The sequence below is a fragment of the Marmota flaviventris genome, chromosome 3 (assembly GCF_047511675.1).
Source record: "Marmota flaviventris isolate mMarFla1 chromosome 3, mMarFla1.hap1, whole genome shotgun sequence".
NCBI lineage: Eukaryota > Metazoa > Chordata > Mammalia > Rodentia > Sciuridae > Marmota > Marmota flaviventris.
In genome coordinates, this window is record NC_092500.1 from 10,258,703 (window position 1) to 10,272,239 (window position 13,537).

Sequence of the window (13,537 nt, forward strand, 5' to 3'; positions counted from 1 at the left end):
AAGTGAAGCAACCAGGCCTGCCCCCCTCACGGGTCTGTGGGGCCTGCCTGGCCTCTTCCACATCTCTCCCCAGTCCTTTGCCAAGTTCGCATCCCACCACCTGAGGCAGAGGTCTGGGGTCCTGGTTGGGTCTGATTTTCCTCCAAGCAACAGGTTCTGACCCTGCCACCAGCACTTGTCCCTTCCCTGGCCTAACACCTCCCTCCCACGCCTGCCTGCCCAAACCCAGGCTAAGCCTAAGGAGTCGGGCCTGGGCAGCAGGGCAGGAGCCGGGATGGGGGGGTCTGGGCGGGGTGGAGCCCTGGGTGCTGGGGATGAAGGCTCGAGCTGGAGGCTCCACCTTCTGCCCTTCCCTCCCTCCTCTCCCCCTCCCCCTCCTTCCTTCCCCAGCCCTCCGCAGCGGCTCAGTCGCTCAGTCAGTCTCAGGCTGTCCGGCCAGGGTGGTTGGTGGTGAGGATTCAGGCTCCGTCCTAACCAGGAGGTGGCCTGAGGCTCAGGGCCCCCCAGCCCCTCCCTCCCAGTCCACCAGCGTCACCCCCCAGCCCCGAGCTGGACCGCACACCTTGGGACACGGTTTTCCACTTCCTAAGGACGAGCCCCAGACTGGAGGAGAGGTCGGAGGAGGTGAGTGCAAGCCTGCTCCTCCCTGGCCGGCCAGCCGGCCAGGCCCCCCGTGGGGGGAGAGGCTGACACTCGCAGCAGCTCCCCCCAACTCCTCTAGACCCGCCGGGGTGGGCGGAGGGGAAGGCGGAGAGGTGAGAGAAAAGGTGGGAAATTCCAGGGGCCGGGATTAGAGTAGAATAAAGGGTCCGTTTTTCTTCCTTTCCATCAACAAACCTCCACCCGAAAGGAGGTTAAAAAGAAAAACCTCACCCACAGCCAGAGACGGTTGGGACCAGGTGGTGGGAAAACGCGGAGGTGGGACGCACCCACCTAGGGTCTGGCATGTGCTGGGGCCCAGAGGCCCGAGCCGGCACCGCGCGAGCAGGAGGACCGCCACCTCGGGGCTGCGCCACCTCGGGGCTGCACCGTGTCCCTCCCTGGGCCGCCCTCGGGGCTGCGCCCGCCGCCTCTCCATCGCGCCCTTGTTCCCGTCCAGGTGGGCGTTGGGCTCTTCGCGAGGACCCCGGCGGCGGGCCCGGGGGAGGCGGCCGAGGCGGCGGCGACCGGGGCCGACATGGCCGAGGAGCAGGACCTATCAGAGGTGGAGCTGAGCCCCGTGGGCTCGGAGGAGCCCCGCTGCCTGTCCCCGGGGAGCGCGCCTTCGCTGGGGCCCGACGGCGGCGGCGGCGGCGGCGGCTCCGGCCTGAGAGCCAGCCCCGGGCCGGGCGAGCTGGGAAAGGTCAAGAAGGAGCAGCAGGATGGCGAGGCGGACGACGACAAGTTTCCCGTCTGCATCCGCGAGGCCGTCAGCCAGGTGCTCAGCGGCTACGACTGGACGCTGGTGCCCATGCCGGTGCGCGTCAACGGTGCCAGCAAGAGCAAGCCGCACGTCAAGCGGCCCATGAACGCCTTCATGGTGTGGGCGCAGGCGGCGCGCAGGAAACTCGCCGACCAGTACCCGCACCTGCACAACGCCGAGCTCAGCAAGACGCTGGGCAAGCTCTGGAGGTGAGCACCCCCGAACCCCCGCGAGCTCTGCCGGCCCCCAGCTGCGGGAGGACTCGGCTAGACGGGGGGCGCCCCGGCCTCCTGCCCCACTCGGTGGGCACCGCCTGGGCCCTCCAGAGGGAACCCAACTCTTTGGAAGACCAGGCGTGGGGACCATGCCAGCCCGTCTGCCACAGGTACACGTCCGGGGTTCGGCCACTGCGCACCCTGGAACTCCGAACTCAGGGGTCAGGCCGGGTCTCCCCCCCTGGGGCGGCGGGTGGGAAGGCGCCCCCTCGCGGCTGGAATTCTGTCCATGTCGGAGCGCAGGGCCTCTGGGGCTGCCTCCTGAGCAGGGAAGGAGGGCCAGTGGAGGCTCCACTGGCTCTTCCTACGTCCCCACTCGAGGGTGCCACTGTCACCAGTGCCACTAGTCCGGCGGATATCAGGGAAATGCTTGGGAAAGAACTGAAGGCATGGCTGATGAGCCGGGAAACTGAGGCAGCCGGATGGAGAACTGGGGGAGGATCAAGGGAAACAAGGAATTCAGAGGAAAGTCTTGAAAAGTGAGGGCTACGAACTATGCTCCCTGCCGCCCAGAGTCTCCTCCTGCCCCAGGTGTCTTCCTGGGCCTTCAGGACCCCCTCTCCTTTGGGCTAGCGGCTTCTTTATTCCCCAGGGGGAGGGGTACACAGAAAGGGGGCTCCCCCTCCCACCCTGTCCCAGAACCAGAGCTAGTCTCTGGCTCCTTTCCTGCCCCTCTGAGTCGGCGCCATCTTTCCTCTCAGGGCCCCACCCAAGGTTGAGCAACTCTTCACCGGAGCTTTGGGAGCTAAAGCTGAGTGCCCTAGCCAGGAGGAAGCTTTGGCCCCCTCCCTGCTGAGGGTCCCTCAGGGACCAGCTCTGACTTCTAGGGAAACATTCCCCCAGCAGGGAAGTCTCCAACCCTTGGCTCTGAGGCCCAGCCTGGCCCCTTGGGCGTGTGTGGAGCAGGGCAGCCTCCATCCCACCTAGGAGTCTCAGGGCAGATCCCAAAGAGAACAGAGGCTCCAGGGGATGCCAGTTTACAGAAGTTACCTGATCCCCACCTGATGCCCAAGAGACAGGCCCAGAAAGGGACTGCAAAGGTCACAGAGCAGTTGGTGGCAAAGTCAAGGCCAGACTTCAGGTCTCCCAACTCTTCATCAGGGATCTTCCCTATTAGTCCCTGATGACAGTAGTGGGTCACCCTTCGCTCTAAAGAGTGGTCAGGAGATGGCAGGGGTGGGGGCAGGGAAAGGACAGCAGGAGCGAGGCATATCTGGATTTGAGGAAATCTGGGGTCTGTCAGAGGAGTCTGCTCCCTCCCCTTTGCTGCCTCAGAACTCTAGATTGGGGTCAGTGGAGATTGGGTCTATGAGGCCAAAGGCGTAGAATGGTTGCCTGGGCAGGAGGCTCCCCTAGAGTCCAGGAGATCTGCCTCCATCACCCTGGCCTCTCCTTGCCATGTGCTTGCTGATGGCTGGTCCCTCCTCCAGCCTCTCGGCCTTCAGCCCAGGCCTACCCTGGGCAGGCCCTGGCCGGGCGGCTGGCTACTATGTGGACCCAGATAGTCTAGCTCTGCCAAGAGCAGAAGTCACAGCCAGCTCCTCCACCCAAGGTTCCTCTAGACCCCAGTGGGGCTTAGACTAAGCTAGTGCCTTTGGGGCTATGGGACAAAGAAGAGGAAGTGAGACAGACGGCCAGGAGGGAGGTGGACAGGCAGACAGAGCAGGCCCCGGGGACCTGGGCATGTGAGGAGACCACTGAGAAGCAAAGCAAGAATGGACTGCTGCTTCCCCACCCCATTGCCAAGGGTTAAGAGGGCCCTCCATTTTCTTTGTCGCAGTTCCCCCACCCAGAACCCGGGAGTTGGGCCCCCTTCAGCAGGACTTCCTCCTGTCCACCACTCAGGCTGCGCATACAGGGGCCAACCTGAGGCGGGGCAGGCAGGACAGCGGGCCTGCTGGCTAAGAGCTCAGTCCCAGGGGTGGGAGTTGTCATGACAATGGCAAGGACCTGAGTCTGTGCTAACAGGTGGTGGCTACCTAGGTCCCAGGAGGGGGTCCTGAGAGACGCTGGGATGTGGGCTGAGTTGGCCAGTCATTCTAGGGGCTTCTGAACACTCCCTCCCAAGCTCGCCACTCCCAGGACATCAGAAAAGGGGACAGTTGGGGTCCTAAAACTGAACAGAGACTGGGGGTACTGTCCTTGGGTTTTGGGTCAGATGTACAGGAAGACAGGTTCTAGTGGCTGTGTGAGCCCCACCAGGCTCGCTACCGTTGGGGACCACTGGGGGAGGAACAGCCAGATCCCTGGGTGGCTGTGCGCTGCTTGACCTGTCTGGAAAGAACAACCAGCACCAAGAAACTGGGGAAGCGGTCGCAGGCTGGAGCCTGTCCTGTCCCACAGTTCCACAGGCCCTGTCCCCCGGCGGGGAAACAGATGCCACAGCAGCCAGTGCCCCGACTTGGGGTTTCTAGTTTGAGTGGGAAACCAGCCTTCCTTCTCCCTCGGCTTCATTCCAGATCTTGGGAACCAGGAGGAAAAGGGCTGGTGAAGGTGCAAATGAGCATTGGGCTGAGGGTGACAGGGGGTGGCAATGCCAGTGAGGGCTGGTGCTGGCATTGTGATTAGCTGGGAGGCTGGGTCTACCTGGCAGGTGGGCTTGGGCCTCAGCCTGGGCAGAGCCTGGCTGGGGTTGGAAGTAGCAGCTGGTGGAGGTGGGCTGGGCTCAGGGCTGCGGTCAGGGCTGGCTGTGGCCTCCGGTTAGTTTCTGTCGGGGTTACATATGCTGCTGCTGAGAACTGGCGACAGCAGGGTCCAGGGTTGGAATCTTTCTCCTTTCTGGCTTGTGCGGCCCCCTCTACGCCCCTTGCCATTTTTCTGATGATTGCTGCTTGCCAGCTGGGCAGGAGCCCAGGTAAAGTTTGGGGTGTCAGAGTGAGCTTAGTGTTGCCAGCCCCCCGGGCCCCTGCTGGCCAAGCTGCTCTGCCGGCAGAACTGTTCTTCCAGGGCAGGTGCCTGCATCCCACCCTCTGCCCGGGCTCTCCTCCTCCCATCCTGAAGGTGTCTCTGACCCTGATAGTCCTGCTTGGCTAGAGGGTCCCTTGGAGACAGTTGGGGCAGGGGCGGGGGCCAACAACGGGCTAAGCTGCCGAGGAATGCTGCGGCCAGCTAGGAGGTGCCTGGTATGACCACCCCCTCCCAGCCTCAGGAGCGGCTCAGCCTTCTGCTGCCTGGGGCTGAGGCAGGGGGGTGGGCGCCAAGGGGGGGCACCTACTGGGCCAGGGGGCGGGGCGGCTGGAGAGAAGGGCCCTCAGACAGAGGGCCCAGGCTGCCTCCCACAAAGACTACTAGATGGTCAGTCCCCTATGTCTGGGGTTCTATAAATCCTGTACCTTCACCTCAACCCCCTCTGCAGGTACCCCATTGTGCCCTTCTCACCCTGGGGCAGCTAAGCCCTTCTACTCCTGGCCTGAGGCTGGGCACCGCCTCCAGGGCTCCTTCCCTCCATTGGCAGATCCTGGGAACTGTAGTAGGGTCCAGAGAAACTTGAGCTTCCTCTACACTTTGTCACCCCTGGATCTCCCCAAGGAGACCATGCCCCATAATGAAGAGGACTCACACCCAGTTCCCCTCAGACCCACCATCCTGGAATCCACCAAATCAGTATTCCAGAATTGAGGGGCCCATCCCTGGCTCCCCCAGGCAGCGTTAGAACAGCGCCTATTTCTCAAGTGCCTCCCTGCCCAGCCCTGGGACAAGGCCCTTCACATCTGTTACTCTGGTGACCGCACACCCCAGCAAAACAGTCACTACCATCCTAGTTTCATAGGTGCGGAAACTCAGGCTCAGCTGCCCGAGGTCACACCCAACTAGTGAGCAGCAGGGATGGGGGCTGTGTGTTCCAGCACCTCCAGTCCCGGGGAGCCCGTTCCACCTGCGGACGGCTTTGGTGACGACAATGTTTTCCCCTCCTTGAGCTGACATCTGCGCTGGCTCTGGGCCTACCTCTAACCGGCCCTCGGGGCTGGCCCCTCTCCTCCAGCCCCTCAGAGCTCTGGGGACAGAGATGACAGCTCTCTTAGTTCCTTGGCCTCTCATCTTCTAGTCCCCACAAGGGTCCTACCCCTGGGCCTCCCCTCCAGGGCCCTGCGCTTCGGGCCTCCGAGGGAAACCAGCGGGCGCTCTGACATTCAGTGCGGCTCTGCTGTCCTCCTCACTGCCCCACCCAGGCTGCTGAACGAGAGTGACAAGCGCCCCTTCATTGAGGAGGCTGAGCGGCTCCGCATGCAGCACAAGAAGGACCACCCCGACTACAAGTACCAGCCCCGGCGGCGGAAGAACGGCAAGGCGGCCCAAGGGGAGGCCGAGTGCCCGGGCGGGGAGGCCGAGCAAGGAGGGGCCACGGCCATCCAGGCCCACTACAAGAGCGCCCACCTGGACCACCGGCACCCAGAAGAGGGCTCTCCCATGTCTGAAGGGAACCCTGAGCACCCCTCAGGTGAGCGCGGGGCTGGGAACCAGAGTGCTGATGGCAGGGCTGGGGCTGGTTCAGGGAGGCGGGCAGGGCAGAGCCAGGGGGCATGAGACCCTGAAACTCCCCAGCAGCCCTGGGCTCTGGATGTAGAGGCCAGAGGGAGCTCAGGGGCGTCTGGGGCAGGGGGAGCAAGATGGCGCTGGCCGGGGCTGATAGGAGAACCTCACTGCTGGGCACAGCCAGTCAGGGAGAACCTGAAAGCCGCGGGCAAGAAGGGCTGTAGCAGTGACCAAAGGAGAAGGGCGCACAGGGTCATGTGGGGAGCTGGGAGATGGGAGATGGAGGAGTTGCAGCCTCTGGCCCTCCTGCTCTGACGGAGGGACGTGCACGTGATTTGAGCACAGGCCACACATATGATACCTTGTTCAGTTCTTCTTGGTGATCATAAGAGGGACATTAATTGAGCACCTACTGTGTGCCAGGCACCATGCTAATTGCCTAACTCATTCAATGATCAAGTTGGCCCTGAACGGCAAGATGAGCACCTACCTGCCGGGGCTCAGGCTCAGCTGTGTGGCAGGTTACTGTCAACAGACACATGAGGAAACAGAGGAGGAACTTGCCGCACAGCTGAGACCTGCGCCCAGGCAGTGAGCTCCCTGGGCTCTGCTTGGCACTACGGCTACCTCGCTTCCTTCAGGATGTACAGAAAGTGCCACACTTGAGTCTGGCACACAGGAAGTACTCAGTAAGCAAAGCTCTGCCTGCTGAGTCCTACTTTGTGTCAGGCACTGAAGGGGACTCCAGAGGTACCACCAAGAGAAGGCCACAGTCCCTGGCTTAAGGAGCCCACATTTAGAGGGAGGAACAGGGGTCAAAGCAAGTGAATTATGCTCAGGATGAAACAGGTACACAAGAAGCCCCCTGAGACCCAGGGTGGCAGCATCCATCCGTGTAGCCAAGTCTCCAAAAATATCAAACTACCCACTAGACTGCAGCAGAGAAGGCAGGAGGCAGAGGAGTCAGAGAAGGCAGGAGCTGCTTGCTCTTATCACTGTGTAACCATAAGGAAACTGCTTAAGAGAAGACAGTGGGTCTTCCCACATCCCACAGGAGGACAGCCAGGACTCAAACCCAGGCAGGCGTCTTGAAGGCCAGAACCCTTGGCCAGCACTCGGCACTGCCTGTGGTCTGATGGGGGAGGCCCAGGCCTCCCCTCAAGAAGTTCCTGCTCCCATAAGACCACAAACACATCTCTGAGATGGAAGCCCAGCGCCACCATCTCTCACGAGAACCCTACTCCTCACCTTCCGAGATTCAGGGACACACGTACACACACACACACACACACACACACGCACAAGAACATACAGAACCACCTCCCAGAATGAAGCTTGCTGTGGACTTTTTCTCACCCTTCAAGGCCCCATCCAGACACTTCCTCAGTGAGACCTCCCCCAGTTGCCAGGGGGGTGAGCGGCTTCCTCTTCTGGTCTCCCAAGTCCTTGGTACATCCCCTCATCAAAGCACTTCCTGCTCTAGGCACATGCCGGTCTCTGATCTCCCCCAAATTATAAGCCCTTGAAGAGTGGGCCCTGTCTCAGTTCTGTTTGTACCCCCACACCTGGCAAGAGCCTGGTGGATGAGGAAGTGAACAAGGAACAGGGACCAGTGGTCTTGGTCCCCTTCTGCACAGGAGGGAAGGCAGCTCCAGGGCCGGGGGGCAGTACAGACCTGTGTGTGATGGAGCTGGGCATGCTCAGCAGGCAGGTTCGGGCGAGAAGTGGAGTTGGAGGGGACACAGTGCCATTTGGGGTCCTGGGTGGCGAGAGGCACAGGTGAGTCTGCTAGCGAGATGGTACAGAGCAAAGGGAAGCACCACCTAGGAGCAACAGGAGCAGGAAGGGAGCCGTCTTCAGCCACGTGGGAAGAACTTGCCAACAGAGAGGGCTTCCTACCAGGTGGGTAGGAGGGTGGGAGACAGGACCCAGCAGAAGATCTGAGGATGTAGTCAACAGTTAGAGACCAGGAGGAGACATGTAAGCCCCCTGCGTCAGTGGAGGGCAGGCCTGAGCTTCCAGGAGGTTCAGCTGTCTGAGAGTGGCCAGCCACTGCTGCCACCTGCCTCTGACATATCTTCTCCTTGCCCTTCTGTGCCTCCCTTCATCCCAGGCCAGAGCCACGGCCCACCAACCCCGCCAACCACCCCAAAGACAGAGCTGCAGTCCGGCAAGGCAGACCCCAAGCGGGATGGGCGCTCGATGGGGGAGGGCGGGAAACCTCACATCGACTTCGGCAATGTGGACATCGGCGAGATCAGCCACGAGGTAATGTCCAACATGGAGACCTTTGATGTGGCTGAGTTGGACCAATATCTGCCACCCAATGGGCACCCAGGCCACGTGGGTAGCTACTCAGCAGCTGGCTACGGGTTGGGCAGCGCCCTGGCCGTGGCCAGTGGACACTCCGCCTGGATCTCCAAGCCACCGGGCGTGGCTCTGCCCACGGTCTCACCACCTGGTGTGGATGCCAAAGCCCAGGTGAAGACAGAGACCGCAGGCCCTCAGGGGCCCCCCCACTACGCCGACCAGCCGTCCACCTCGCAGATCGCCTACACCTCCCTCAGCCTGCCACACTACGGCTCCGCCTTCCCCTCCATTTCCCGCCCCCAGTTTGACTACTCTGACCATCAGCCCTCAGGACCCTATTATGGCCACTCGGGCCAGGCCTCTGGCCTCTATTCGGCCTTCTCCTACATGGGGCCCTCTCAGCGGCCCCTCTACACGGCCATCTCTGACCCCAGCCCCTCAGGGCCCCAGTCCCACAGCCCCACACACTGGGAGCAGCCAGTATATACGACGCTGTCCCGGCCTTGAACAGGGCCCTGTCACCACCAGCCCCTGCCCAGTCCCTGCTGGGCCCCGAGCCCCTTCCTTCCGCTGTGCGCCCTGTTCCTCACCAGTCTCGGGCCTGGTGGTGGCGGCGGAGGATGCTCCAGGGGCTGACAGTGGAGGGAAGGCTGTCTGCCTGCTCCCTGCCCTGATGACCTGCCGCCCCATCCAGGCCCCAGAGGCATGGCCCTGGCTGACAGCCTGGGCAGAGGAGGAGGAGGCTGGCCGATGCCCCTAGACTGAAGGATGAGGCTGCACCTCCCCCAGAAACCCTCTATCCCAGGACCTGAGGAGGGCCTCCACCCCCTGGGAAGGGAGGAAGCATGCAGGGTGGGACAGCACGGGAGGCTGGGCCACTCCTGTTTCCTTCTCATGGACAGCGAGGGCCTACAGGCCCCTGTGCCACTGTGCCTAAGCTAGGCCACCAGGGACTGCATCAGGGCTTAGAGACCCTGGCTGTGTCACTCAGGGGCCGAGGACAGCTTTGAACCGCTTTGTGGGGTGGGGTGGAGCTCAGTGGAAATTCTTATCCCTTCAACGCCCCTTCCCTCCTGAAAACAGGAAGGAACCGGCACAGAGGCCCCCCAGATCCAATTCTGTGCCAATAACCTCGTCTTTGTCTAACTGGGGACAGCCCCTGGTTTCCCTGCCATGAGCTCCCAGGCCTTGACGCCCACCCCAGGTGAGGAGGCAGGGCTCCAGGGAAGGGTTCAGAGACAGTCCCCCAGTCCTCCTCCCTGGCTCCTGGTCAACTCCCTGGGTCCTCTCAGCTGTCCATGGCTTCCCTGGTTTCTGGGGTTAGAGCTGCATAGGCTCAAACCCTGGCTCCAGAAGGAGCCGTGGGGCCAGCACCAGGTGGCTGGCAGCAGGTCTAAGACCCTAAAATCCTGCCCTATACATTTTGCCCTTGCCTTTTGCCCTTGGCCTCCAGTGGTATCTGAATAAAGTATGTAGCTATGCCTGCCCCGTTTGTTCCGCAGCCCCCAGTCCACATGTAACACGTTTGCTACCCCCTTATTTATCTCGTAGTCCCCTGTCTGCTCCCCTCTCCTAGCTACTCCAGCCCCTATTAACTCTGCATTAAGCATTCCAAGTAATAAAATTAAAGGTTCCGGTTACCTGCTTAGTGGGTCTGACCTGGCCTGTTTCTTGGTCTCTTGTCCCTTTACCTGGGCTTCCTCAAAGACTCTGAAAGTAGCTAGGAGGAGGGTGTGAGGGGGAGATAACCCAAGAGTCTGGCTGTCCCCTGGGTAGGTGGAGTGGGTGAGGACAGCTGGCCCCCAATGGATGGGACTGGGCGCAGGGGCTAAGACTTCCAAGAGAAGCCTTTCCCCAGGCCAGCTCGACCCCACCCTGCAGGGGCCACTCACTGACCAGGCCCAGCTAGAGCTCACGAGGGCAGCAGCAGCCTCACTGCCCATTCAGCAGGGAAGAGTTTGCAAAAAATTCCAGGGACGGCTGTTTGGAAAGAGGTGGGTTGAGTCTGACTGCAGTCAGGCCTGTCCCTTAGGATGCCTGGATGGCCTTCTGTTGCCACACCCCTACACCTGTCACCTCTGGCAGAGATCATGCAAGCACCAGGGACCATGCCAGGTCCAGCTGAGCCTTCAGAGCAGCAGCCTGTGCCCAAGTCTAAACCAAGGGCATCAGATGTGCAGTCTCCTCCTGTGCTCACTCCCTCGGAGCCCTGTCCTCTGCAGGCCAGGAACCACTCTGGTCCGAGACCCCAGGGAAGGGGACTCTCTTCACCTTCCTGCTCTACTGATGGCAGCTCTGAGGCTTGTAAGTTCTCTATCACCTACTGCGCTGAGTGCTTACGTCATTTGGACCTAGATGACAGTGAGTCCTGTCCTCATCCCTGATTTCTAGATGAGACTGAAGCTTTGGGAGGTTGAAGCTCAGGAGAGCTGGCGCCAGAATCTGAACCCAGCGCTGACTCCAAAGCTTATGCTCTTCCCCATCATCCCCTCCACCTGCCCGGGGCTAGCAGGCTCTGCTTCCACTTTAAGTGGCGCTTTAAGTCTTCTTCCACTGCTCCAGACTGATCCTCCCTTCCATCTGTGGTCTCTACACCCCTGCACCCTTCTCTTGGTCAGGACCTGGGGGAAGGTGGGCTCCAGGAACTAACCCAGTCCTCCCAGGTGAGCAGACCCCATCTGGAAGCTGCACCAAGCTCTTCAGGCCACCTTCCCCAAAATGTTGGCCTCATGAAGTTTGGTAACTGAAACCCCTGCTCTCTCCAACAGTATCTGTTGCAAAGTCACACCACCCAAATTGTATATAAAGTTGTTTTTGGCATTTCATTTTGTCGTAGATAAATGCAGGATTTTATGCTGATCTTTAACAGACTTCATCCTGTTGGATCTGACCCTTTTCCCCACCTACGTTAAGTCTTGGAATGCGGCTCTCCTTCAGAGCATTATGTATCTGCAAACTTGAATATCCTCCTTTAAGTCACTAATAAAGGTCAAAATGAAGAGACGGGGCCCTGCGTACAGCACTAAGTACTGCTGCCCATTCCTTCTGCTCTCCACACTCTCAGGGAAGGACTGTCTAGTCAGCTCTGAAATACCTCTTCACATCACTGCTCCCATGGCGCCCGGTCTTCATCCACCACAGGGCCTGGAGACTGCCCAGCGATGTGCTAAAATCGAGATTCACTGATAGGTGGCATTCCCTAGACCCGTGAGACCAGAAACCACTGGGAAAAAGAAACTGATGTGACAGGATTGACCTTAGATACTATCCTGTAGTTCAGTGGTAGAGCACTTGCCTACGTATGCAAAGCCCCAGGTCCATCCTGGTTCTGGGGAAAAGAAAAAAGAACCCTAGGCCAGCCCCCGGATTCCTGCAGCGTGATCTGAGGGCTCAGGCGTGTGACCATCCATTCTAGAATTCTGTCAGGTACCCTTCGGGACTAAACTTAGATGCTCATTTTAAAACTCAACCCTTCCCCTTTATTCAAAGATGGGACACTTGTCCATTTCCAGTCTTCACGGCTCCTGATCTTGGTGGGGGTTGTGGATATGGAGCTGGAGGAGCACATGGAGAGGCTGACACCATCCCCAGGACCCTGAGCCTTGGGAGACTGGCTGGGAAATGACCAGAGTTGTGGGAGGGTAATGACTCACAAAAGCCAAAAGACCTGACTGTACACAGCCCATAGACCAAAGGCTCTGGGCATGTTTGGGCCTTGGAATGGCAGGAGCTCCCTCTGTAAGGAGAGCAGGATCCAGGTGTTTCTGGCAAGGATGTGCTCAAACCCCAAGAAAGTACAGAGCCAATAGTGGCGGCAGGTGACTTCATACTCCAGAAGTCAAACCTTGGCCCGGCCAGCGGAATAACAAGGGTCTCCTCAAAGAAGAGAATGGGAAGGGGGAGGGGGAGGAAAGAGAAAACACCCTTTCCTCCCACTTCCTTTAGCCCTTTCCCCAAAGGGTTAACTCTCCTCCTCTCCCGCCCAAACCTCATCTCCCTTTAATCACATCTGATACTGAGCGGCCCAGCAGGGAACAAAGAGACCATTTAGAGAAATGGGGCCAAGAAAGTGACCCCCGCACTCCGGGGCGGCCGCCTGGATGCCGGCACAAAGGCGGCATTTCAGAGCTGAAATTTCAGCACCCAACTTGATTAAAGGATTCCATGGGCTTGGAGGAGGGTGGCAGGGGTGCGAAGTCCACCCTCCCTGAGTTAACCCTTCTCCAGAGCAGAAAACATCCCGCCCACACTTGCGGTCACTCATCCTTCCAACCTGGGCGCAATAGTGGGGGCCCTGCCTCTTACAGAGGTGAGGGAGCCGGGCTCCTCCTCTTCCGGGAAGACAGCTGGCAGTAGAAGGGAGGCTAGGCTGGAAGCTTCAGGGACCCGATCTCCCCTCCTGCCTACTCCTGTCTGTGTGGGTGTGCTGTACCCTTTCTCCTTACTCCCAGAACTGGGTAGCCAGGTGACAGGGCCTCCGGGCCAGGGTGAGCACCGGGGAGAAGAGCAGCAGCCCCGCTGGTACCTAGGCCAAGGAAGGGATGCCCCAGCTCCAGCTGAAGCCATCCCTGCGCAGGCCCGAGGACCAGGAGCCCCCCAGAGGGAAGGGCATCTTACAGCAGCGGGAAGGGCAGGGCACAGGTGTGGCAGGTCAGAGATGCGCCACGAAGGGCAGTGGCCTGAGAAGTAGGACAGAGTGGGGAGGATGAACAGGTGCTCCGCCCTTGCTCCAGCTGCTGACTTGCCCTGCGGGGCTGCGCAGGAGGGTGGAGAGCCGCAACCCCAAGCTTCCTGCTGGGGCGCTCTCCTGAAAGGGGATCCGACCTCGATAAGAGCTCCAGGCAGGTCCTTAGGAAACAATGGGTGGCTTGATGAGACCTGCTCTGTGATACTCCTGAGAAGGGAGAAGCCCCTGCAGCCAGTCCCCACTGGAAAGGAAATTGGGGGTTTCCCTGGCAACCAGCTCCCTGGGCACAAAGACTCGTCTGTCTCTGGGAAGGCAGCTGAGGTATCTCCCCTGCAGCCGCCTTTGCTCTGGTGAACTGGGAGATGGAGGGAGGGATGTGGGGGAGCCACA

At 60.3% G+C, this 13,537-nt stretch overlaps 1 protein-coding gene across 1 annotated transcript; it reads left to right on the plus strand.

Annotated features, from left to right (window-relative positions):
• The first annotated feature begins 438 nt into the window (after positions 1-438).
• On the plus strand, positions 439-10,119 carry Sox10 (SRY-box transcription factor 10). Its single transcript, XM_027933767.2, has 4 exons — positions 439-624; positions 1,100-1,611; positions 5,847-6,115; positions 8,264-10,119. The coding sequence occupies exons 2-4, from the start codon at positions 1,178-1,180 to the stop codon at positions 8,965-8,967; spliced, it is 1,407 nt and encodes a 468-aa protein (XP_027789568.1). The 5' UTR covers positions 439-624; positions 1,100-1,177; the 3' UTR covers positions 8,968-10,119.
• Positions 10,120-13,537: the final 3,418 nt, after the last annotated feature.